General features: G+C 47.6%; 1 protein-coding gene across 1 annotated transcript in view; it reads right to left on the bottom strand.

The window, feature by feature from the left end:
- The window catches only part of ATG7 (autophagy related 7), a 1,524,945-nt gene that overhangs the window by 1,017,353 nt on the left and 480,600 nt on the right, over window positions 1–26,992 (bottom strand). The window contains exon 13 of the mRNA XM_069206657.1: window positions 24,942–25,136. Within this exon, the coding sequence (XP_069062758.1) occupies window positions 24,942–25,136 (195 nt within the window). The remainder of the gene's footprint in view (window positions 1–24,941; window positions 25,137–26,992) is intronic.

The following is a 26,992-nucleotide window of genomic DNA, read 5'->3' as shown; positions in this document are numbered from 1 at the left end:
ACATGGGCGGAGTGGACAAGAACGACCAGGTTCTTCAACCATACAATACTTGTCGTAAAACTCGCACTTGGTACAAGAAACTGTTTACCCACCTGATTCAGATGGCAACATATAATGCGTATGTTGTTTACCGTCAGACAACCACAGGAAGACTCATGACTTTCCTTAACTTCCAGTTGTCTGTAATTGAAAGCCTCACTGCTGTTACAGAAGCAGCAGCAGCCTCCACCTCGTATGTTCTGGAGGATGTGGCAAGGCTGCAGGAGCAACACTTTGAAGATCGCATTCCTAAAACACCCAAAAAGGATTGTCCATGTCGTTGCTGTAAAGTGTGCTTGAAGCATGGAAAGCGGCAAGAGAGTCGGTATTACTGTCCCCAGTGTCCATCACAACCAGGCCTCTGTATCCCTACTTGCTTTACGTTGTATCATACTAAAGCAAAGTTCTGGGAAATCGACTGAGGTTGAGCTGCCATTGGGTAATCCTTTCAGTGGCAGTGCATGGATACCGAACGTCCATGGGCCACTGCTTCGTTAGGCAAGAAGCCACAGAATTTTACTTCATCTACTTCATCATGGACTTCCTTTTGGACTGCTTGAGAGCTAAATCCACCATTAGAACGTGGTCGTTGTTCTGTTCAATTAACATGCTTTATATTCCCACACTGCATATACTAGTGGACAGAACATATGCCACATTGTCACGGAGTACCCTTTCTTCACCAGCATGTCTACCTTACTTTCAGCGGTAGATATGCTCTCTCAGTTCGAGGAATCACTTTGTACGGCATACTTGGAAACCCCCAACTTGCATCCACAAGCTAGTATAGGTTCACTTGGCAATTATACAGGATTAGCCAGGACTCTGATGAGAACAGAGACATGAATGGGTAAGGAAAGCTTATGGTAGGTGTGCCTTCACAGGGTTATTGCACAGGTAGAAGGCAGATAGTAAAGGTAGTACAGATGTACATCATCTACACCTATGGATTCAAACCCATTGGTGCAATCCCAGCACTGAAGGAGAATGACTTGTATAGGTCAGTGTTTGACCTGCTTTTCATGTTCATCCTCCATCAGAACTTAGTAGATGTTCAGTTTGCTGTATAAGTGCATTACAGTCACATCACTGCACATAATGTTGGCTGGGACATATGCTACGTTCTCAAGGACTCCCCTGTGTACCAAACACTACCCTTTTTCATAGCCTATGACCTTCTCTTTAGGGAACATCATGAGAAATCCCCAGCATGTCTCCCTTAGTTTCAAAGGTAGATATGCTCACTCAGTTCAAGGAATTGCTTTGTACAGCATACTCAGACACCCTCCACTTGTATCCACAAACTGGAAGGAGTTGGATTTAGCACAGAGAGTGCGTTAAAGGCGCATGAAAAACATGTCTTCCTGAGCCTCAGGGGGCTGTCACAGGAGTCATTAGTAAAGGTTCGTTACGCATGCATTTGGTAATGTTAAGGAAGAAGGAGGCAGTTACTTGACAGGTAGTAAAAAGTAGTCAAACTAATTCCGTTCTGTGGCGTGTGAATGTGATGGGCCCTTGACTGGCAGCGGTAAGTTAATGTGAGTGCAGTGATTGGTTGGATTGGGCCCGTGGCCGGCAATATGAAAGGGTTGTTTGTTGTGCGTGAATGGCGTGTGAATGGACCATAAAGAGGTTGGTGCCTGGACGCGGCTTTATGGCCCACCATCAGAAGGCTTGGTTTCAATATTCAGATACTTTGATAAGTATTCATGCTTTGAAACCATAATTTCTGGAGGTGCTAAAACCAACCAGTGTGAGTGGTGGGTTAACTTTAACAAACTAGTACCAGGGGAGTCCAAGGGTGCAGGACTTCCGTGGCTCTCACCAGTTTTCCTTCACCCAGAATCCCCTTGAAATCACAAAATGTGCTTAAAAAACACATTTGCCTTGCATTCCAAAGAGCAGAAGTCCAGGGATCTGCAAAGAGCCACAAGTTCCACTAAGTCTCCAGTGAAAAACTGCCTCACTTTAGTGAGTGGGCAAGTGACCACAACAGGGAAGTACCCAAAACGGATTGTGGAGACATTAAAATTACCTGCCACAAAACAGCCTCGTTTTTTAAGACAGTTACCTAAGTATTTGGTCCTGGGCTCGGCAGCCATATAGGGATACCTACCAAACGCAGACATTTCTGAAAACTAGACACCCAAGGCAGCCCACGTAAATGTGGCGTGTTTGGATTTAACAAAGTTTTCTTACCCAGAATACCCTGCAAAAGTGAAACGTTGATTAAAACCACTATTTTTCCTTTCTTTTTTATCACAGAAACTACAGGAATGTGCAGGGATCCTCAAAATTCCTACCACCCAGTGTTTCCCCACTTGTTCTGATAAAAACACAACCCTGCTTGTGTGCATGCGCCTAGTGCCTGCTTCAGGAATGGATCACTACAGGGTTAACAGTAGCCCTCATGCAAGAACTACCATTGACCCTTGTGTGATCCATTCCTGTTGCGGGCAGTAGGCCTACTCACACCAGTGAGGTGCCATTTTTATCGGGACACTTGGGGGAATGCTTGCTGGAGGGAAATTTGTGGCTCCTCTCAGATTCCAGAACTTTCTGTCACCGAAATGTGAGGAAAAAGTGCTTTTTTAGCCAAATTTTGAGGTTTGCAAAGGATTCTGGGAAACAGAACCTAGTGAGAGCCCCACAAGTCACCCCATTTTGGATTCCCCTAGGTCTCTAGTTTTAAAAAATGCACAGGTTTGGTAGGTTTCCCTAGGTGCCGGCTGAGCTAGAGGCCAAAATCCACAGGTAGGCACTTTGCAAAAAACACCTCTGTTTTCTTTGAGAAAATGTGATATGTCCACTTTGTGTTTTGGGGCATTTCCCGTCGCGGGCACTAGGCCTACCCACACAAGTGAGGTACAATTTTTATCGGGACACTTGGGGGAATGCTGGGTGGAAGGAAATTTGTGGCTCCTCTCAGATTCCAGAACTCTCTGTCACCGAAATGTGATGAAAAAGTGTTTTTTTAGCCAAATTTTGAGGTTTGCAAAGGATTCTGGCTAACAGAACCTGGTGAGAGCCCCACAAGTCACCCCATCTTGGATTCCCCTAGGTCTCCAGTTTTAAAAAATGCACAGGTTTGGTAGGTTTCCCTAGGTGCCAGCTGAGCTAAAGGCCAAAATCCACAGGTAGGCACTTTGCAAAAAACACCTCTGTTTTCTTTGGGAAAATGTGATGTGTCCACGTGTTTTGGGGCATTTCCTGTCGCAGGAGCTAGGCCTACCCACACAAGTGAGGTACCATTTTTATCGGGAGACTTGGGGGAACATAGAATAGCAAAACAAGTGTTATTGCCACTTGTCTTTCTCTACATTTTTTCCTTCCAAATATAAGAGAGTGTGTAAAAAAGACATCTATTTGAGAAATGCCCTGTAATTCACATGCTAGTATGGGCACCCCGGAACTCAGAGATGTGCAAATAACCACTGCTTCTCAACACCTTATCTTGAGCCTATTTTGGAAATACAAAGGTTTTCTTGATACCTATTTTTCACTCTTTATATTTCAGCAAATGAATTGCTGTATACCCAGTATAGAACGAAAACCTACCTAGGTACCTAGGGTTCTTGATGAACCTACAAGCACTATATATCCCCGCAACCAGAAGAGTCCAGCAGACATAACGGTATATTGCTTTAAAAAATCTGACATCGCAGGAAAAAGTTACAGAGTAAAACATAAAGAAAAATGGCTGTTGTTTTCAGCTCAATTTCAATATTTTTTTATTTCAGCTGTTATTTTCTGTAGGAAAACCTTGTAGGATCTACACAAATGAACATTTGCTGAATTCAGAATTTTGTTTATTTTTTCACAAATAGTTAGCTTTCCGGGATCCAGCATTGGTTTCACACCCATTTCTGTCACTAACTGGAAGGAGGCTGAAAGCACAAAAAATAGTAAAAATGGGGTATGTCTCAGAAAAATGCCAAAATTGTGTTGAAAAATGTGTTTTTCTGATTCAAGTCTGCCTTTTCCTGAAAGCTGGTAAGCTGGTGATTTTAGCAAACCCTTTGTTGATGCAATTTTCAGGGGAAAACCACAAGCCTTCTTCGGCAGCCCTTTATTCCAATTTTTGAAAAAAACAATATTTGTGCTCTATTTTGGCTAATTTCTTGGTCTCCTCCAGGGGAAACCACAAACTCTGGGTACCTTTAGAATCCCTAGGATGTTGGAAAAAAAGGACGCAAATTTGGCATGGATAGCTTACGTGGACAAAAAGTTATGAAGGCCTAAGCGCGAACTACCCCAAATAGCCAAAAAAGGGCTCAGCACTGGGGGGAGGGGGAACGGCCCAGCAGGTAAGAGGTTAACTGAATTGCCTTTCTCCAAGGCTGTGGGCTTGGGCAGCAGGCACTGTGTTGTCACATCTCAACTATAATAGGTAATTACAGTTGAATGGCTAAGTCATGGGCAATTATACAGAAATTAGATACAGGTTTTTATTACAGGGATTTCACAATCCCATGTACTAAATATGGGATAAAGTACCCCTGTAATACATTATAATGATTCTGCAAGTTAAGCCAATCATTGGCCATGTAGTGGAACAAGGCTGAAGGCAGAGTGCCTTTACAAGACATGGAACTCTGAGGTGACATGCAATATACTTTTAATGGACGGTAGAGGTTATTTTAATCCTTAAAATACATAGGCCCTCATTACAACCCTGGCGGTCGGTGTTAAAGCAGCGGTAATACCGCCAACAGCCCGGCGGAAGAAAAAAAAATGGAATCACGGCCATGGCGGAAATTGCCAACACAGACAGCCACTTTAACACCCCGACCGCCACGGCGGTAGTAACAAACACCGCGGCGGTAACCGCCAACAGACAGGCTGAGGACAAATTACCACCCACACTATTACAAGAGGCCTATCCGCCCCCTTTTCCGGGGCGGTACCAACGCTATCAAAAGCACGACGGAAACAGGACTTGGAACGGAAACCACTCACCTCTCGACACCCAACGAGGAACCAGGACGCCATGGAGCCCAAACTACAGGTCCTGCCCATGCTGCTCTTCCTCCTCTTGTATCAGGAGCAGCAAGGATGCCCTCGACGACCACGGTGAGTACTGCACCTACAACACAGAGGAGGGTGGGAGGGAAAAGAGGATGACACACACACGAAACACGCAATACCCCCACCCTCACCCACAACACCATACACACAAATACATGAAGCAACATTACATATACACCCCCTGACCCCCTGGAAGAACGCAAGGACAAAAGGAAATGATTGTAACGATTGTAATCAATAAAAATCAGATAGTGCAATTTCCAAAAATCAGTATATCCAAATATGTACAGCAACTACACAAGTCCGGATAGTGTTCCAATGATTGCCCGCGAACCAGTGGTCCCAAAATGCATGGGCGAAGCCCACACAAGATACCTGACTCGAAACGGAGAGAACACTGCAGGGGCAACAGATTGAAATTAAACAGGCACCTCAGGGGGAGGGGGACTGGGAGGGGGGCACCTCAGCCAGATGAACGCATGACGACACTGCTGCACGAGTGGGCTCCATGCCCACTGCTGTATCCTGGGGAGTGTAAAGCCACAGTCTCTCAAGTCTTTCCAGTGGGTGGTTTGCCCACTGCTCTATCCTGGGGAGTGCAAAGCCACAGTCTCTCAAGTGGATGCTATTCTCCACTGGTTCTGGAGGGGCTTTGTGCCCAGAGTGCTTCATCCTGCCAAGGACTGAGGAAGTGGATGTATCTCTCAACTGGTTCTGGAGGGGGCTTTGTGCCCAGAGTGCTTCATCCTGCCAAGGACTGAGGAAGTGGATGTATCTCTCTACTAGTTCTGGAGGGGGCTTTGTGCCCAGAGTGCTTCACATGCAGTGTGGCAGGTCCCATTCCCTCACCTGGGTGTGTGTGCCACAAGATTGCCTGGGAACAGGTAGCATGATACACCATGGAGGCAGACAGACACTCCACCCTGCTGCGACTTCGCCTGCCACCTGCAGGTACAAACAGTGCTGAAAGTCATGCCTCATGGACGCTGGGCAGGGTCCAGGACGTCTCCTGCAGCCTCGGACAGCTGCCCACTGGGGATGATTGCCATGTCAGCTGTGGTGGCACTGTCTGAGCACGTCGTGGGGCTGGTGGCGGTGGTTGCAGCGGTGTCTGTGATGGTGCTGCTGGCGTTGGTGGATGTGTCTGCACCTGTTGAGGGACACAGCAGGACGTCTCCTGCAGCCTCGGACGGCTGCCCACTGGGGATGATGCTGGGGACCGTTGCTGAGGCAGCAGACGTGCAGGTGGCAGTGTTGGTGGCGGTGTCCACTTCCGTACAGGTTGGTGTTCTGGTTGACAGAAGGGATGACTCTGGTCCTTCAGCCGGAGCCACCGTGCCCTGTCCTGACCTGCTCTTCGGTTTGTGTCCCTTCCCCACCTTTGATGTTGCTGTTGGTGTCTTGCCACTGTCCCCTTTTGGTTTGGAGGAGCCCTTGCTTGCTGGTAGATGCGGCTTCTCCCTCCGGCATGTGGGCACCTTCTTCACCTTGGCAGGTGGCGGAATGGCCTGCTCCTTGGCCTCGCTAGATGGCACACTGGCAGCCCTGATGGGTGGCGGCTGCGATGAGACTGGAGTTGCTGTGACCACTGTGCTTGGGGATTTGGTGGCTGAGGTGCTCGGCTGGGACCTGGACAGCCTGGCCCTAGGGGAAGGATGGGGGGGAAGGTTTGGGGAAGAGGTCAATGTTAGCCAGGAAAAGTTTCTTAGACACAATGGGAAGGGAAGATGTACTCACCCCTTGTGGCTGCTGTGATGCCCTCAAGCGCCAACTCCAGATATGCCACCGCTAGGATCCGGTACATCAGGGGGGTCATGGTGTGACGGGCACCCCTTCCACGTTGGGATGCCATCCCCAGCTGGACCTCCGCTGTCTTCTTGCTCCAGCGGTGCAGGTCCTCCCATCTTCTCCGGCAGTGGGTGCTCCGTCTATGGTAGACCCCCAGGGGTCCACACTTCCTTGGCGATGGCACGCCAAATCCCCTTCTTCTGGTGGGCGCTGACCTAGAGGAAAAATGAATTAATAATGGATGTTACTATCCCGTACTGTTCTTCTCACGCATTGCCTAAAAACCTCCCACCCTGGCCCACACACACTATCCTCACATCCTGGCCTGTCTCCCTCCCCTCCCTCTTCCATCCACGACACTCCATACAATCATGTGCCATCCACCATGCTCACAGTGTACTCACCTGTTTGTCTGGAGGACCGTACAGTTGCGTGTACTGGGGGAAGACCCCATCCACTAGTTTCTCCAACTCCGAAGTCAAGGCAGGGGCCCTTTCCCGTGACAATGTAGCCATTGTCGCTTCCAGACACAGGTCACAGCAGCACTTGCAGTGTAGGTCCTCTCCTGTTGAAGGTCAGGTATCAAGTGAGTTAAAAGATAGAAAATGGCGGCCACGTCCATGACGGTGCGTACCGTCCCCGCCGGCGTACATCGTCATTGGCTCCTGGAACCCATAGGGCCCAATGTTAACCAATGCTGAATTGCGCCGCGGTCTTCGACCGCCTACCGCAACGGTGTCCAACGCCAGCGCAGTTACCTCATTTCCCCTTGTCCCACCTTACAGGTCAGGCCAAATAACTGCCTCACACCTATTTAGGCCAGGAATATGGACAGACGAAGGCACATTGAGAAATTGTAAAGTTTTTGATAAACAACATTGTGATACCTAAGTGTTGGATGATCCTCTGCTCACCGTTCTCCTCCATAGGGCACGTCCGCTGGGGCAGGTGATGAGATGGCGGCATCCTCCGGTGTACCGACCCCTGGTGGACCTGTCGACAATGGAAGAGAGACACATAATTATCACTTACAGACTCGATCGTGCAACAATCCAGGAACTGTGTGCCCAGTTGGAGCCAGACCTGATGTCAGTTATCCGCTAACCCACAGAAATACCTCCTCTAGTGCAGGTCCTGTCTGTACTCCATTTCCTGGCCAGTGGGTCTTTTCAAACAACAGTGGCCATGGCATCAGGGATGTCCCAGGCAATGTTCTCTAATGTGTTGTCCAGAGTGTTGTCTGTCCTGCTGAAACACATGCGCAGCTACATTGTTTTCCCTCAAGTGGAGGATTTGCCCACATTGAAAGGTGACTTTTATGCCCTGGGACATATCCCCAACATCATTGGTGCCATTGATGGTACACATGTGGCATTTGTCCCCCCCCCGCAGGAATGAACAGGTGTACAGAAACCGGAAAAGCTACCATTCTATGTATGTGCAGATGGTGTGTTTGGCAGACCAGTACATCTCACATGTGAATGCCAAGTATCCTGGCTCAGTGCATGACGCTTACATTTTAAGGAATAGCAGCATCCCTTATGTGATGGGCCAACTCCAGAGGCACCATGTGTGGCTAATATGTGAGCCTAAAGTCCCCACACAGTTTCATTTGCTGTCTGGGTATGGGAGATTCTCTAATGTTTGGAGGATGTCTAACAGTTGTCCCTCGATATTTGCAGGTGACACTGGTTACCCCAACCTGTCATGGCTACTGACCCCAGTGAGGAATCCCAGGACAAGGGCAGAGGAACGCTACAATGAGGCACATGGGTGAACTAGGAGGATAATAGAGCGCACCTTCGGCCTCCTGAAGGCCAGATTCCGGTGCCCATGTCTGACAGGTGGCTCCCTATACTGCTCACCGAAGAATGTGTGTCAGATCATCGTGGCCTGCTGTATGTTGCACAACCTGGCTTTGCGGTGGCAGGTGTCTTTTCTGCAGGAGGATGGGCCTGATGCTGGTCTTGTGGCAGCTGTGGAGCCTGTGGACAGTGAAGAAGAGGAGGCAGAAGAAGAAGATGTAGACAACCAAAATAACATCATCATGCAATACCTCCAGTGAGACACAGGTAAGAAGATGGAACTGCTTCCCACATGTCATACTATTGTAGGACCTAGGATAAGTCTGCCTTTTTACCTGTGTGTATATGGACCCTGACTTGCCACTTTGGCTTTTCATTTCACAGATCTGGGTCCCAATTTGTGCCCTCTGCTATGTTTACTCCTGGCCTACAGCTGTGTAACATTGGTATTTGAACAAGTACATTGACATTGCTGTATTCCAGAGATTTTGCAATTACACATATGTGAAAGCACAGACGGACTCCAGATTGATTTGTGATTCAAGGGTGTTTATTTCTGTGCAAATAAGTGGAGGGGTGTATGAAATGGGCTGGGGTGATGGTGGAGCAATGTCCACGGCAGAGTCCAGTCTCTTGGTCTCACAGGTGCATTGTCCAATGGGGCATAGGTAGTGGAGCTATGGCAGTTTGTGGTGGACAGGGTGACAAAGTGGGACAGAAGGGTGACATTCAAGAGGGTCTTATTTCCTGACCAGGGTCTTGGCAATTTTCTCTGTCTTGTTCCTGGATCTCAGGGACCGTTTGCAGGCTGGTTCTCCTTCTGCAGGGGGTGGGGTGCTGCTGGCCTGTTGGTCCTGTGGTGGTGCCTCCTGTCCACTAGCGCCAGCGGAGGTGGAGGGCTGTTCATCGTCCAGGCTAGTGTCAGGGGCCTGTTTGTGAACCACTGTGTCCCTCATGGTGTTGACAAGGTCTGCCAGCACCCCTTCAATGGTGACCAGGGTGGTGTTAATGGACTTCAAGTCCTCCCTGATCCCCAGGTAGTGTTCCTCCTGCAGCCGCTGGGTTTCCTCAAACTTGGCCAGTACCGTGCCCATGGTCTACTGGGAATGGTGGTAAGCTCCCATGATGTTGGAGAGTGCCTTGTGGAGTGTCAGTTCCCTGTGCCTGTCCTCCCCCTGTCGCACAGCAGTCCTCCCAGCTTCCCTGTGCCTCTGTCCCCTGAACCGTGTGCCCATTGCCACTGACCCCAGGTCCCTGATTGTCTTGGGTTAGTGGGTTTGCCTGGGGTCTCTGTAGTGGTGGACACACTGCTGATTGACGTGTCCTGGGGACAGAGGGATGGGCTGCTGCTGTGGCGGTGTTTCCTGAAGGGGGAGGTCCTGTGGTGGTTTGGGACTTTGTCAGGGGAAGCGACTGTCCCGAGGTCCCTGATGGGCCTGGCTGGTCATCTTGATCCAGGCATGCAGAGCTGCTGTCATCACTGTGGGCCTCTTCTGTGGGGGGACTGGATATGTCTGGCACCTCCTGTCCGGTGACGTTGGGTATGGGTCCTGTTGGGGTGTAAATGCATAGTTTTAGTATCTGTGTGTGCCATCTTGTGCATTGGGTGAGGTACCCTCTACTCCTGTGCTTGCGTCATTGTGTTAGCCCTTTTGTGATAGTTGATTTGGGGTCTGTGTGGGTTTCTGTACTGGACATGCTTTGGTGATGGTGGTCCATGCATAGGTGTTGCATGCAGAGCCTTGGTATTGAGATGTATGGCTTGTGATAGTGGGACATATGGAGATGATGGTGTGCTGAAGGTGAGGGTAAGAGTGGGGGTATCTGATGGCATGCAGGTGGGGTGGGGGGGATGAAGTAGTTAAGCTATGACTTACCAGAGTCCAGTCCTCCTGCTACTCCTGCGAGGCCCTCAGGATGCATTATTGCCAAGACTTGCTCCTCCCATGTTGTTAGTTGTGGGGGAGGTGGTGGGGGTCCACCGCCAGTCCTCTGTACAGCAATCTGGTGCCTTGATACCATGGAACGTACCTTCACCGTAGGTTGTTCCACCTCTTCCTGATGTCATCCCATGTTCTTGGATGGTGTCCCACTGCGTTGACCCTGACGACGATTCTCCGCCATAGCTCCATCTTCCTTGCAATGGATGTCTGCTGCACCTGTGATCTGAATAGCTGTGGCTCTACCCAGATGATTTCCTCCACCATGATCCTGAGCTCCTCCTCTGAAAATATGGGGTGTCTTTGAGGTGCCATGATGTGATGTGGGTGATGTGTGAGGTGCTGTCTGTTGTGATGTGTGGGGGGATGTGTTGGTGTGTGTTGTTTGAGGTGAGTGGATGTTGTATAAGTGATGGTGTTGTGTGTCTGTGGATGCTGGTGTTGTGTTAGCTAATCTCTCTCTCTCTGGCCTTCTTCGAAATTTTTGGTTGTAAGGGTTTGTGGGTAATGTGGGTGGGTGTTTTATAGTGTTGTGGGTGTGTGTATGTGTATCAGGTGTGTGTATTTTGAATTGTCCAATGTGGTGGTGTATTGTAAATGTGTGTGTATTTTGAGCGCGGCGGTGTGTACCACCAATGGATTACCGCGGTAGAAAGACAACCGTGTTGATTCGTGGGTCGTGATAGTGTGGGCGTATTCTTGTTGGTGTGACAGTGTAGGTTTTGGTATCGCCAGTTTATCACTGACCTTTGGTGTGGCGGACTTGTGTGGGTGTCTGTATTGTGGCGGATTCAGAGCTGTGGGTCGTAATACCTGTACCGGATTTCCGCCGCCGCAACGGTATGTTGGCGGTCTTCAGCACGGCGGAAAGCGGGATTTACCGCTAGGGTTGTAATGAGGGCCATAGTCTCACCAGCACCCAACCCACAACCCTTAAATCCTTGGTGGTGTTGTGTTGAAAAATTAAAGACACCAAACGCAGTAAGTAATTTGTTTCCAAAAATGTTAGAATCGGTTCTAGGTAAAACAGATTGAAAAATGCTGTAGCCCAGAATGCACAAAACATGTAGAAACATTATATTTTTCCTTTAATGACCTGTTGCACCAAAAATAAGCATCCTGCATTTCAGTTGAAAATGAGGGTACGTTTACAACTGCAAACACACTTCCTCTTTCACCTCTTTTGCTTCCCTTTTTCTACAGTCTTTGCTACTTTGTATTATTCTTAGATATCCTTCTTTTTCAATGTTTCCTTTATTTATAGGCAATAAACTTGTTAATATCATAGGTAAGCTCAGTTGCTGTTAAAACTTATGTGACCGTCATAGCTAGAATAGTCTTGTTATTTCTCTTCATTTCTCCAATGCTTTGTTTGATGTACTAGTGCTCAACTCCTTATCTGTGCTTATAAAAAAACTTTTTGAAATAAAAAGTTGCCATTTCTCCGTTTATCTGACACTGGTCATTTTGGTTAAATTTATAAAACTAGATCAGAAAAAGGAAAATCCAGTTCTCCTCGTTTTTTCCCATTTTTAAGCAGCTGTTATTATGCCTTGTGCCTTGCCTTCCACGTCGACTACTGGCTCTGTCAGCAGACACTGCGTATCAGAAATCAAATGTAAAAACGTATTACAGTTGAGCAGCTACACCTCACCTTTACTGAAGGTAACTGCAGACGTCACAATTACACTGCAACAGGGAAATTAGGAATGAGCTTTTATACAAGCATAGCAGGCTCCCATGTATGATACTCCTATCACATGTACTATTACAGATGCCAACTCCTGCAAGCCATGTCAAGCGGTCATCCTGGTGCTCCTTGGCCTTCTGTGTGTGCATCCAGGACATCCTGCCTCCTTACCTCTTCAACCATGTTTTAAGGAGCAAATGTCTGTTGTATGGTTCAAATGACAGCAAGGTGCAAATGTTTTCATATTAATAATTATTATTGTAGTGTGTTTTTTGTAGGATTTGGTGAGGAACATCACATGCATCAGCCAATCATAGAAGAGGAAAATCCTTAAAATAACTTGTAAATGCAGCACATCACTATTGTTTTTTTTTTTAGGTCTGGGCTTTGGGTTAACGTCCTTCAAACACTGTTTTGTTTAAGTCAGCCCCTTCCTTCAGTGTCAATCACATCTTGGGCCAACTCAAATGAATATTTTAGTTTCATCATCATGCTATTTGATGTATCATTCCGCATCCTAGAAAGTGCTTCAGTTGCAATGCTTGGGGGAATATTTTATATTTAAAAAGTACAATCATGACAGTCTGTCACACTCAATTCTTTATCTTCTAAATGACTCGACGAAAGAAAGCAATCCTTTTTTGTTGTACTTTATTCCTGTTACTGGATTTGTAATGATGCAAGTCATACCCTTAGGATGGCAGTCCTAACAGCCAGCCTCATCTCAGATGGTTTTTCTTAAGTGTTGTAAGATCACTAACAAAAGCCATTATGTTGAGAGACATAGGGGGGCCATCTTAGGGTTAGGCCATGGGATCTCCAAAAAGAAAAGCCATCTACAGGGTGGATGATTCTTTTTTAACACCAAGACAACCTGAATACCGACCTACAGCGTGTCATCGAGAATGCATTTTTTTTTGTACTTGCATCTTGGGGTTTTTGCTTATTGAAGTCGAAGTTCCTCATTTAGTGAAGCTGATTAAGTTTGAAAGAAAACCAGCAGCAGGCGCAATTTTAACATTGTCAGTTGGGAGCTAGAAAGTAAGACAACGGTTGAGTAACCTTTTGCGTGATTCGTGAGGGCTGATATCTATGTCAAACGGAAGGAAAGGAAAAAAACGGTTGGAGTTGCACTCTGCTGTATGTGAGCGTGGGGCAATCACAGATTTTGATCCTCTAGATTTTGTTTAAATCTAAGATGCAACTATTATGGGTGGAACTTGATTCAATTTATTTTCTGTTATCGTGCATTAGCCTTCTTCCTCTTTAATACAGTGTTTTCTTACAGTTGGATACCAAGACAAGGCACTTAGTATCAATTTAGAGAACACTTAATAGCTTTATGTGCTTAATTATGCAAGAACCCTCGCAATATAACTTTAAACATTCTTGTCAGAAAACTTGACAAAAGTTCTTGACTTCTGCCAAGAAAGCAGAGGGGATTCAAAGGCTACTGTGTGAAAACAGTTGCCTCTAAGAGCTAGACATCTTTTTTGGGAGGCAAAAGCGAGTGACAGTGTATCAATACCCACTGTTAATTCCTCTTCAGGTTTCGAGCATGTAACTACACATGAATTTGGAGTGAAGGCAGTGCTTAATTTGAGCTGGTGGTTGCAGGTGGGGCCCAGCGGCACTCATTTTTGGGGATTGGGACTTATTTTTGCTCAACAGGCTATGATCCATAGCAACTCCTTTTAGGCCCAGAAGGTCAAATCATTCCTCTTCCTGGGAGAGATGTGGTGGACTATTAAATAAAAGTAGACAGGGTGATGGATTGGCCTAAATGAAAAGGGGTGATAACGTTTGGTGGAAAAGAGGTCTTACTAGCAGAACCAACTTGTCTGGATAAATACTAAGATATGAAGGCTTCAACGATAAGGCCTGAAGTTCAATGACCCTCCGGGCCTGCGTGAAGGCCACAAGGAAGGGCGAGTGGACAATTATGTTGAGGCTCAAAGGGAGAAAGGGGAGCACACGATTACGGCTCCACTGAGGCATGATGAAAGGTGAAGGTAGAAATACATGTTGAAACCCCTTCAAGAATCCTTTGACAACAGGGAATTTTAAGAGGGAAGGTTGATCAGGGAGCCAGAAGAAGGCTGAAACGGCAGAAATATAGCCCTGGAGAGTGCCCAGAGCAGAGCCCTTCTGGGCAAGGGAGAGAACAAAGAGAAGAATCTCAGAGGGAGGAGAAGCGAGGGCGTTTCTCTGCACACCATGCCACAAACCTGCTCCAACGCAGGCGTTTCGAGTCTTAGTAAAGGGACATCTGGCTGCCAAGACAACATTGCAGACTTTGGGAGGAAGGTCAAAAGCTGTCAACTGTCAGCACTCAATCTCCACGCATGAAGGTGAAGTGCGGACATGTTTAGGTAGAAAACTCTCCTCTGCTGCTGCGTCAGAAGATCCTTCCGAAGGGGTTGCTGCCCGGATCACCGATGGACATGCTCATAAGCACAGGGTACCAAACTCTCCAAGCCCAGTCTGAAGGTACAAGGCTGACTTGGACTGGTCATTCCTGACATTCTTGAGAACTGCAAGCAAGAGTGGTATGGGTGGAAAGAAGTACAGGAGGCATGAGATCCACTTGAGATGAAAAGCGTATCCGAGCGTCAGTCGCCTTGGAAACTCCAGCGCATGGAACTGCTGACATTGTGCATTCTCGGCGGTGGTGAACATACCTAATCAAGGCTCGTCCCACTGCTGAACAATTCCTTGTGCCACCTCCTTATGGAGATGCCATTCGTGATCCACTAAGCATCGTCGGCTGAGTTTGTCTGCTCCGGTATTTAAAGAGCCCGTCAGGTGTTGAATCACCAGGTATAAGCCCTGACATTGCAGCCAAGTCCAGATGCGCAGGGCCTCTTGACAAAGGGTCCAAGGCCCCACCTGCCCTGTTTGTTGCAGTACCACATGGCGGTGGTGATGTCTGTGAACATCTGCACCAGTCTTCCAATGATGGAGAGTAGAAAGGCTTGCAATGCCAGCCAGATCGCCCAGAGCTTCAGTAGGTTGATGTGGAGTCCAGATTGAGCCAGAGACCTCTGATCTCCACCTCTCCCAGATGGCAGCCCCATCCCAGGAGTGACACATCTGTTATCACTGTCGCATCTGGTTGGGGAATGCATAGGGGTGTGCTGAAGACCCAATCGCAGTTCCTAAGCCATGACTGCAGATCTTTTGCAGCTCCCACCGAGATCTGGATGATGTCAGAGAGACTCTCCTCATGCTGCGCCTACTGGAACTTCAGGTCCCACTGCAGAGCCCATATTTGCCAGTGGACATGAGTTACAAGCAGGATGCAGGTGGCCATGAGACCCAGCAGCCTCAATCAGTGTGACCGAAATCTAGGATACAGGCTGAAACATTGGTAATAGTCTGAAAATCCTGAGCTCACAGTTTAGGAGAATAAGCCTGAAACTGCACTGCGTTTAGAGAACCTCTGGTAAAAAGGAGTGTCATAGAGGGACATTTTTGTAATGATCCCCTGCGCGTGTAGGAGATCAGTCGTAGTTTTGAGGTGGGAGACGACAGCCTGAGGCAAGCCCACCTTCAACAGCCAGTCATCGCTATAGGGGAAGAATGGCACCCCTGATCTCTGCAGAGGAACTGCAAACACTGCCATCACCTTGGTGAACACCTGAGGGCGCTATTAAGGCAAAAAACAGTGGTCGCGGACCACAGTGTGCGGCTGATGGAAGAAAATATTATCTTTCCTAAGGTGTCTAGGTACTCAGCTACCTTTCTCACCGGCATTACAGATGAGGCTCCCTCCTCAATAGCCATTTTAGGAGTAGAGACCATGGCAGTATCCAAAGAAGTATCCAGTATGGTGCCGTACGCCAAGTCCTCATCACACCAGTCCAATTTGGAACCTAGGGGATGGTAATCTTCAGGGTCCAGCGATGCCTCCCACTCCTCAAGCCCAAGCCCAAGCCCATAGAAATAGGGCTCAGGATCCAACCTGGGAGGTATGGTCCAGCTGGTGTTGGGTGCCACCCTTCCGTCTTCGTGTGAGAATGGCGGCACCAGAAGTGTCAGCATCGGAAACAGCGCAATGAAGGTTGAGGTGGTATGACCGCCATCTGTCTGAATCCAACAGTGGATCCAAGGGACTCCAAAGCGCCGGGAGTGGAGCTGTCAGTGGAGACCGAGTAGGGGACCCCCATACCCAGGGGCCCAAAGGCACCCCAGAGGGAGTGGGAGGTGCATGGCCTCATAAAACTCATTGCTTTGGGAAGGCGCGGAGCTGGCTTGGGCACAGGCTCAACCGAGGAGCCAGGCCTTGAATGAGGACACTACCGCATCACGTCGGATGTCTTCGATGGACGGGGTGAAGTCAAAGACCTCTTCAACGTCTTGTTCTTCTTCTTGCGGTGGGACTTACCCACATGGCCCGACGACTTCGAGTGCAACCAGAGGCAGCCTCTCCACGAGAGCAGAAGAGTGTCGCACTGCTAATGAAATGCCTCAAAAATGCCCCAGAGCCGAAAAATAAAATGGTAATAAACTTTATTACCATTTTATTTTTCAGCACCCAGTCCTGAACAGTGTGTTAGGACAGGGCGGAGCTACTTCTTCGCTGCTGCTGAGTGACACTTGTTTAAAGTGCGCATGTTCCTTTGGCTGGCCGTCTTGCGACAGCCAGCCTGACGCGTGCACTTTAAACTTCTCTAACCCAGCTGTCTAGCCTTAAGACAGCTGGGTTAGAGAAAGCACAGGCATCCAGCGCTCATGTGAGCGCTGAGAGAGCCTGCTCTATCCAATCCTGATGCCGCTTTCATGCTGGTTACCAGCATGAAACCAGTGTCAGGATTTGGTAGCGCTGTTTCCTGGTCCCCGCGTCTCATTGGAGACATGACGAGAGGAGGACGCTGTGAGGAGCGGGACACCCGTCGCCCTCAAGTAAGTGCCATTTTTTTTTTTTTTTTTTAAATGATTATTGTTGTACCCCCCCCACCCCCTGCCGTCAATACAAACCAGTCGCACTGAGTGCAACAAAGAACTTGGATTCTGCGACTAATCCTGGGATCTTCCCCTCAACCGTGATCGAGACCGTTGCAGTGTCACATATAGAGGCACCAGGAGCTTGAGGGACCACTCCCTGAAGGCCCTTGGATTCATGGTGCGGCAATCGATGGAGGACTTAATGACGTGGTCGCTCTTATGGAACCAAAAGCAAACAAATGTCAGGTCTGTCATTGACATTAGTCAGTGACAGACACCACAGGGCTTGAAGCCAGCCTTCTGAAAGAACATTCCTGCCACACCAGCAGAAAAACTCTCAAAAAGCTTTGACAAAAAGTTCATAAAAATTCAGTCAAAAAGTGAGTGAAGGGGTAGCTCCTTCCGGATCTGAGCTGACTAGAAAATAATTGACGTCAGCATACTGGGCTATTGCCTTTATAGGCATGTGCATGTCACTTTCCGGTGCAGACGACGCAACCTACTGGCCTGCAGGGGTGCTGCTGAAGAAAGATTTCCGGATCCAGTCTGACATCGGGGGAAAATTCAAAAGGTAAGGAATCTGTTGATAGAAATCTCTATCAGATTCATAATGTATGATAAATAATCATTCATAAAATTGTAAGCAAGCAAACTTTTGAATCATAAATCACAATTTTTCTGACCTGTTTTTTCTCTCCTGCTAGGTACGATGTCTACCTCACTTCAGGCCTTCAGAGACATTATATCCAACCCTGAACTTTTCACCTACAAATCACTGATTTCAGGTGTTTTAGTCTAATTAGATAAATGGAAGGAAAACAAGACTAGAATGTAGAGTGGAATTAGGCTATCTCACAAAAGTCTGATCCTGGAAACTGATCATAATGAAATGGAGGGACGCGGTCTGCCTCTCAGTGTGCTGCATGATAAGGGGCCGCTTACAGAGCGGGGTAGACTCCCATGCGCTACACATCAAACCCCCATGATCCATTTAATTGTGGTCTCCTACAGTGTGAAGGTCATATGAACTTTTTGCCGAGGCTGGTTTTGGTTTCCATTCCTCTCGAGTAGGGCTATGGAGGTGGGAACGGTTTCTGAAGTTTGGTTCTTGTTGTTCAAGTTCCTGTCTTCCTTGTGTATATGCTGGAGTTCTACCATTGGTTGGGCGTGGAATGCTCTGGCATCTACAGAGCCTTATATTCACATACAGCTATTAATGGGAAGCACACAGTCATGTTCTTCCTTTGCATGTACACAAAGTCCACATCATACTTCAAAATAGTCTTCTGAGTTTTGACCTGGGGTGAAAGCTTTTCTGGCTGCTTTGAACTGTAGCTCCACACTAGACCTGAGTAAACTGTAATGGTCGCTAAGAAATTCCAACAACATTTGTATGAAAGCCAAAGAAAAGAAAAAGCAATCGACTACACCAAGACACTCTTTTTACTCTACTCTTCATCTGCGGTGTGATAGGCAGTCTACTGACAAGCACCCTCCACGCACTCAACACCAGACGAGACCACCACTGCTACCGGGCCACCCCGAAACGCACCCAGGGGCCTTTCACCTGCCGGAACTGCAGATTCACTAGCATCCAACCCTCCACACCACCAGCCAGAGAACCCAACCACCTCCGCTGCATCCTCCTCAACACCCGCTCCGCTCGCAAGCACGCCATCGAACTCTGGGACCTCCTAGACTCCACCGCCCCGACGTCACCTTCCTGACGGAGACCTGGCTGAACGCCACCTCAGCACCAGACATCGCCATAGCCGTCCCACAGGGCTACAAGATCTCCCGCAGAGACCGCACCAATGGAGTGGGAGGAGGAATCGCCATCATCCACAAAGACTCCATCAAAATCTCAACGAACACCGATGACACCCTCACCACCGCCGAGCACATGCACTTCCAGATCCACACCGACCCCAACACCACCCTCAGAGGAACTCTCATCTACAGACCTCCCGGACCCCGCCCACAGTTCAGTGACCCCATCGCCGACCTCATCAGCACCCACGCCCTCGCTTCCACGGACTACATCCTCCTCAGGGACCTGAACTTCCACCTCGAGAACAACAATGACGCCAACTCCACCGCCCTGATCGACAACCTCCCCAACCTCTGACTCAAACAGCTCATAACGACACCTACTCACGCCGCTGAACACACGCTCGACCCCATCTTCTCCGCAAGCCCCCACGTCTCCTTCAACCACACCACCAAACCACACTGGACCGATCACAGATGCGTCCACTTCACCTTCAGAAAACCCACCACACACCACCGCACCCAACAGCTACCACGCCGCTGCTGGGGCAAGGTCACCGAGGACCAACTGACTACCGCCCTCACCCTGAGACCACCCACCGACCCCACCACCGCCGCGACCAACCTCACACAGTGAATCAACGACTGCGCCAACACCCTCGCCCCTCTCAAGACCTCTGCAACCAACCACACCAACAAGAAAGCCGCCTGGTTCACCGAGGACCTCCGGATCTCCAAGCGCACCTGTCGGAAGCTGGAGAAGATATGGCTCCACGACCGAACACCAGACAATCACACAGCCCTCAAGAGCGCCACCCGCAGACACCACCAACTCTTCAGGACCGCCAAGAAGACCGCCTTCAAGGACTGCCAAGACTACAACGCACACAACACCAAAGAGCTCTTCAGCATCGTGAAAGAACTCTCCAACCCCAGCTCGAACACTAACGACATCCTGCCATCTCAAGACCTGTGCGACTCCCTGGCCACCTTCTTCCACTGCAAGATCACCGACATCCACTACAGCTTCAACTCTGACCCCCCGCACCCACCACCGAGTCCACCACCCCTGCGACTACCACTCGCACCAGTCGCCTGACCGCCTGGTCCAGCGTCAGCGACGAAGACACCATCAAAACCATGAACTCCATCCACTCCGGATCCCCATCGGACCCCTGCCCGCACCACGTCTTCAACAAAGCCAGCGCAACCATCGCGCCCCACCTCCGGAAAACAATCAACTGTTCCTTCGAGACAGCAACCTTCCCAGAAAGCTGGAAGCACGCCGAGATCAACGCCCTTCTGAAGAAGCCCAAGGCGGACCCAAAGGACCTCAAGAACGTCCGGCCCATCTCCCTGCTCCCTTTCCCGGCAAAAGTGACCGAGAAGATTGTCAACAAACAGCTGACCCGCTACCTCGAAGTTAACAACATCCTGGACCCTTCCCAATCCGGTTTTCGCAGTATCCACAGCACCGAGACCGCCCTCATCGCCGCCACTGACGACATCCGGACCCTGATGGACAAAGGAGAAACAGCCGCCCTCATCCTCCTGGACCTATCAGCCGCCTTTGACACGGTCTGCCACCGCACCCTATCAGCACGCCTCCATGACGCCGGTATCCAAGAAAAGGCCGTGGCCTGGACCACATCCTTCCTCTCCGGCAGAACCCAGAGCGTCCGCCTCCCACCCTTCTGCTCCAAAACCACCGAGATCATCTGCGGCGTCCCACAGGGATCCTCCCTCAGCCCGACACTGTTCAATATCTACATGGCCCCCCTCGCCCACGTCGCACGAGAACACAACCTCAACATCATCTCCTACGCCGATGACACCCAGCTGATCATATCCCTCACCGAAGATCCCCACACCGCCAAAGCTAACCTCCACCGAGGAATGAAGGCCGTAGCCGACTGGATGAAGGACAGCAGACTGAAGCTGAACTCAGACAAGACGGAGGTCCTCATTCTCGGACCCACCCCATCAGCCTGGGACGACTCTTGGTGGCCCACGTCACTAGGCACAGCCCCGGAACCCACGGACCACGCACGCAACCTGGGGGCCATCCTCGACTCCACTCTCTCCATGACCAGGCAAGTCAACGCCGTCTCCACGTCCTGCTTCAACACCCTCCGTATGCTCTGCAGGATCTTCAAATGGATCCCCCTCGACATGAGAAAAAACGTTACCCAGGCCCTCATCACCAACAGACTCAGGAACTACAAACAAGCTCCTGAGACGACTCCAACGCATCCAGAACGCCTCGGCCCGACTCATCCTCGATGTCCCCCGCCGCAGCCACATCACACTCCACCTGAGAGGCCTGCACTGGCTCCCCGTCAACAAAAGGATCACCTTCAAGCTCCTGATCCACGCACACAAAGCACTGCACAACACCGGACCCACCTACCTCAACATCCGACTCAGCTTCCACACCCCCACCCGAAGCCTCCGCTCAGCCAACCTCGCCCTCGCCACAGTCCCCAGCATCCGAAAAACAACTGCCGGCGGCAGATCCTTCTCCTACCTCGCCGCCAAGACCTGGAACACTCTCCCCACCATCCTACGACAGACCCAGGACCTGCTGGCCTTCAGAAGACTCCTCAAGACCTGGCTCTTCGACCAGTAGCACCCCCCCCCCTCCCCAGCGCCTTGAGACCCTCGCGGGTATGTAGCGCGCTTTACAAATGCAGTGATTGATTGATCAATTGATTTTTTTATTCTTTTCTGTTGGATGTCACCAATTTCATCCTTGTCAATTTCCACTAAAATCTTAACTGTGCTACACTTGCTGCCCTGGTAATATTTGAGTTGCTATCAGATAAAGCCAGAACCAATGGCAGAATATGCTAAGAAGTTCCTACTTAAGTCTGTGTAGGGATGTTCTTGCACTGCTAGGAATATTGTGCTCTTTTGTCTCTGTTTGCTTTTCTGACCAGTTCACTTCCTTTTTCCACAGCGAAGTCAACACCTCAGAGACCGTGAGGGGACACTTCACAGTTTGGTTTTGTGCACCAGCAGATTGTTAGCTGGGCTGTATGGGGAGATTATCCCTAAGTTTTCTGAACTTTCATCTGGCTACTATTCCATTGAAGGTTGGTGTCAGCTAATCATAGATACATGGAGGGAGACCATTATACATAGGAGACAGACGACTGTCCCGCTCATTCAGTCTTCCATAACCGGTGGCCTTCACTTCCCCATAAACATGTGTGGTGTTATGGTGATTGTGTGTTTATGACTCAGTCCATTTTCTGTGTGAACATTGTCTTCTGCAAGGGAGCAGTAATTGTAGCTAGTTGTTCCCCTTCAGGTTGTTTTTATCCTATTCGGCATGAAATGTTCATGAATGTATCCCTGGAGCAATCTGGAAGTCTGTCAGGGAGTTAAAGAATACACATTCACTTATAGTCTAGGCTGGACTGATGTATGGAAGAAATAAGTGGCCACAACTGCCTTAGCAGCAGCTCTATAGCTATCCAGTATTGACATAGCACCACTTGTATTGTATGTAATGCACCATCTCCATGCCACAACTCCCTTGCTCATTTGTTGCCCTTCTAATTGTATTGTGCTGCAATCTACCCAACAAAAGGCAAGCGTCAATCCCAATCCCCCTGACCATTTGGCGCTTTCTTACTCCTTCCATCAAAGAAGTACCTGGTAACATGCACTGTGTTAGCAGGTATAACTAGGGCTCCAGACACGTACTGCTTATTACCTCATATTACATCACTCATGGCGTGTTCTATGACATCACTGATAACATCAATGCAATATCTGAAATGACATAATTGATGACAACATTGTGCATGGCGACGGCGCAAGTTATAGTTATGTTAGTTAACTATAACTGCCAAATACATATGATGCATACAGTGATTTGGGCATGGCAATATAAGATTATCAATATCTGAAGTATAAATTATCCCCAAATGAGCCTTTTAAAATATTTACATAACTATTACTGTCTGTCTTATCTGGCTGCAGATATTGGCAAGTGACATCTTACCTTTTTTGATAAATAGATGAGTATGGCCTCACATTATCATCCAAAAGTGTGAAGTATTTATGAGGAAACACCTTATGACCAATTAAAATTCAGAGCGATTGACTCAGCCTTGACACACGTGTAACAAACGATAAAACTGAATAATCTTTAGCATACCACGCCCAGCTATAGATTTTTGATTTATATTATAGTCAAGAAAGGTGAAGAGCCTCTACCAGCCAAAATGCTTAACCCCACAAGCTGCTCATATTCTCATGTTTGTGAAGCATCAGTGTCTGACAGTTCTGGTCGGAGTACTTGGGGAACCTAGTGACATAGGGCCTGAGTCTTAAAAAAATCAGAGATGCCTAGAGGATTGTTTGTACACATAGGACTCTCAAACATATTTTTTCCTCGGAGCAGGTTTAAGGGTCACACTGCAATGTTACAGCCCAAGTTCTTTTAACAAGAAAAATATTTTTGTATTTGAAGAGATTTTTTCCACGACATGCCGGCAAAAAGGCGGTGTCGCAGGCACTTTCTGCATCACGGATCTCTTTTCCATCTATTTGTAAGCTTGGAAGAACTGGACAAAAGTGTGTGTAAGACATTAAAAAACGTATAAACATATAAATCAGACTTTTTTGTTTCGTTTTCAACTGTGTCTGCAGCTGCAACGAATTGCCCCATTAAATGTATTGGGTTCTTCTGTAGATCTTCAAATTCCAAACCACAATCAGCTTATAAACAATGATTTGTCATTGTATGGTTCTTTTAAACAAACACCAGTATTAGTAATTTAAGAAACTGATAGTCCTACAGCATTATTCCTGTGAGTCCTTTGTCACATTTGAGATTCCTATGAAACAATTAGATACTAATATCAGTATTCTATAAACAACAAGCAGTTTAACAGGACTGCTCATTGGTTACTATCCAGTTAAATTCTACTGTCCCTATTCTTTCATTTTTTTTTTTTTTTTTTTTTTTTTAACTCTTATGCATCTGCAGTAGATGGGTAATATTGTGTTTGAGGCCATTGTCTTTTGTGTGACAATTTTCTGCTTAACAGAACTTTTCAGTCCATTGGCATTCCAACTTACAAATCTTACAGATTCATGCACAGACCCTTGTGAATTTACAATTATGCCACACTTCCATTGTCCTGTCAGCATATTTCCAACATTGTTTGAATTTCATGCTTGTTTACTCCACTTTCCTGAATTATTCCTTTTTAGGGTCGAGCGCAAAGTGCTCCGTCCCAGGTGTAATCTCTCTGTGAACTTGTAACCACGCCCATGTCCTGCCCATCAGTTTGGTTGGTTTGTGGGCTTGAATTTTACAGTTCATTTGATTTCATTTCCGTAAGCCATGCCTTTCCCGATGGTTAGCCCTCCTGAAGCATACCAGTAAACTACTGAAAACATATGAGGCTCTGTGCTTTCAGCTGGTTTCTAGACTACTTTATCTTTTCATTTCCTGTGCAGCACGTTCTCACTGTGCAGTAGTCCAGCGCTTTGCATGACATCGACTGGACATGGATAATTGCACTTTTGCCAGTCACATGGATAATTGCACTTTTGCCAATACATTTCCCTGCGAGAGAACATCTCTTTCCCTTTGTGTGTCTGCCTTGCACTCATGGTGGCCGTCGGCTTGCTTTTGTCAAACTGTTTTAATTTTCAGTTTATGTGGCAAGAAAAGTCCGGTTAGGAGTTTACAATGCTTATAGCTCTAACTAGAGCAAATGCGAGACCCACTGCATTGCTAATGCTTCTTAGAATCTTGAGATGATTACAGTAGTCCCAAGAACATAAATTTTGAAATACACACATTTTTATGTCCAAGGCCAGACACATTGACAGCAAATCTGATGATATTAACATTCTAAGATTTCAACTCAATTTATTGCAGTTTGGGAAATACAAAAAGACTCACTATACCTTCCTCTGGCTGGCTGCAATGAGCGTTGGAAGCCATCGACTTTCTCTAGTATCCATCAACAAGAATACCACGTCATGCGATGCAATGAGCTCAGTTAGCTGATCAACATCCTTTTGAGCCTGTTCTACCGTCGCTTTTGAAAAATTCACAGGATGACCTGGCATTGGGATGCTCATGCTGACTCCTTCTGCATTCTGTTAAGAGAAATGTATAATTCATATGTAACAAGCATTGTATGGAGCTACAAAGGTTTTGGTAGAGAATTTCTATCACTTATTTGATAATCCCCGCAATTTGTTAATCAGCAGGTGTATGGGGAGAGGAAGAGGTCAAAGAGGAGGAGGTCCAGGTCGAGGAGGGGAAAGGGGGAAGACGAGGAGGAAGAGGAGGCGGCGAGTAAGAAGAGGGGGGGAGGCAAAAGAAGGATGAGGTTTATATTGTGCACCTATCAGTTCTTATCTTCTCTGGACTATTTTAATCAAATTGCTATTGTAAGCTAGACAGGGCAAGTTAAAATACCATTATATTATTCTTGTCATAACTCAATTGTGAAATATACAAGTCTCAAGTCTGTAGGTTAGAACTTTACTTAGAATACTGACAGAAGCACATGCCAGAGATCCCAGGTATTGCAAAAAGTACGCCAACCACTGGTGATGTGTAAATAAAGTAGCCGCCCCCGCCCCCCCATTGATTCAGAGAACCAGGGTGTTTCCAGTTAAAACACAGGAATAGTTAAACATGCAGACGAGCTCCATGACACCTGGCAAAAATGACATCTTGTCTGATTATAAGTATGGCAGCAGTCTCCTGACTGTCCTTCCATCTGCACAACAACTCTCTCCCAGGATGCCTGGACTGCTTTGGCCTCACTACATTACCAAAACCTTGCCAACATCATTCATTAGTTTGGTTTCTTATGCTTTACATTTGAAGCAAAGACTCAAATTTACCAAACCATAATACCTCAATTTCCATTAAAAATGTATCGTTCTGTCATGCTCTACAGAATGACCACCTTCAGACTAATACAAAACTGAAATCATATATGTTAGACCAGTCAGCCTTAGGGTGGCCTTCCCCAATCAATTTCCTTTCATTGCTCCTATTTTGCTGAACTCATTTTTGTTGGCTTTAGGACTCTGCACAACTTACCACTGCTAATCAGTGCTAAAGTGCTGGTGTTCTCTCCTTTAAGTATGGTAAAATGGCTTTCACCCAATTGGCATATTTAATTTACTAATAAATCCCTAGTAAAATGCTACAACATGTACCCAGTGCCTATAAGTAGATTAAATGCTACTAGTGGGCCTGTAGCACTGATTGTGCCACCCTCTTAAGCAGCAGTGCAAACATGTCCTAGGCATACTGTCAGCCTGGTTGGGCAACTGTAAACTGCCATGTCCATCCGGCAAAATAATCCTTTCGCCAGTCCTAAACCTTCCTTTTTAATACATATACGTCACCCCTAGAATAGGCCCGAAACAACCCACAGTGCATGGTGCATTATATTTAAAAAGTTGGACATGTACTTTTAAAGTTTTACATGTCCTGTAGAGAAAATTCTCAAAATCCTTTTTCACTATAGCAAGACCTACTTCTCCCATAGAATAACATTAGGTTACCTTATTATGTTTGATAAGTGATAACGTTTGAGTGAAAGCAGGTAAGAAAGTCATGTTTGGTGTCTGGGGACTTGTAATTTAAAATCCTCTTTAATGGTAAAGTTGGATTTTAAGTCACAATTCTGAAAATGCCATTTTAGAAAGTTGGCATTTCTTGTTCTAATAATTTGGTGCCTGTCACCTACCATAGTTGCACTACAAAGGCACTGGCTCTGCTCACACACAAAGGACTTGACACTCGCATATTGTGCCCCCAGGCAAACTGGGACCTGGGCAGGGAGGCAAGAAATTCCACGCACCAATGTAGAGAGAAACTCCAGGTGCTCCCCCACTTCAAAGTGGACCCTCTGACCCCCTCTTCAGTACACTCATGGAACTCTGGATACTACAGAAGAAGGATGCCCTGTTGCTCTGCCACTTGATGC

Source organism: Pleurodeles waltl, chromosome 9 (assembly GCF_031143425.1).
Source record: "Pleurodeles waltl isolate 20211129_DDA chromosome 9, aPleWal1.hap1.20221129, whole genome shotgun sequence".
NCBI lineage: Eukaryota > Metazoa > Chordata > Amphibia > Caudata > Salamandridae > Pleurodeles > Pleurodeles waltl.
Note: the sequence above shows the minus strand (reverse complement) of the source record. Positions and strands in the feature narration are given on the sequence as shown.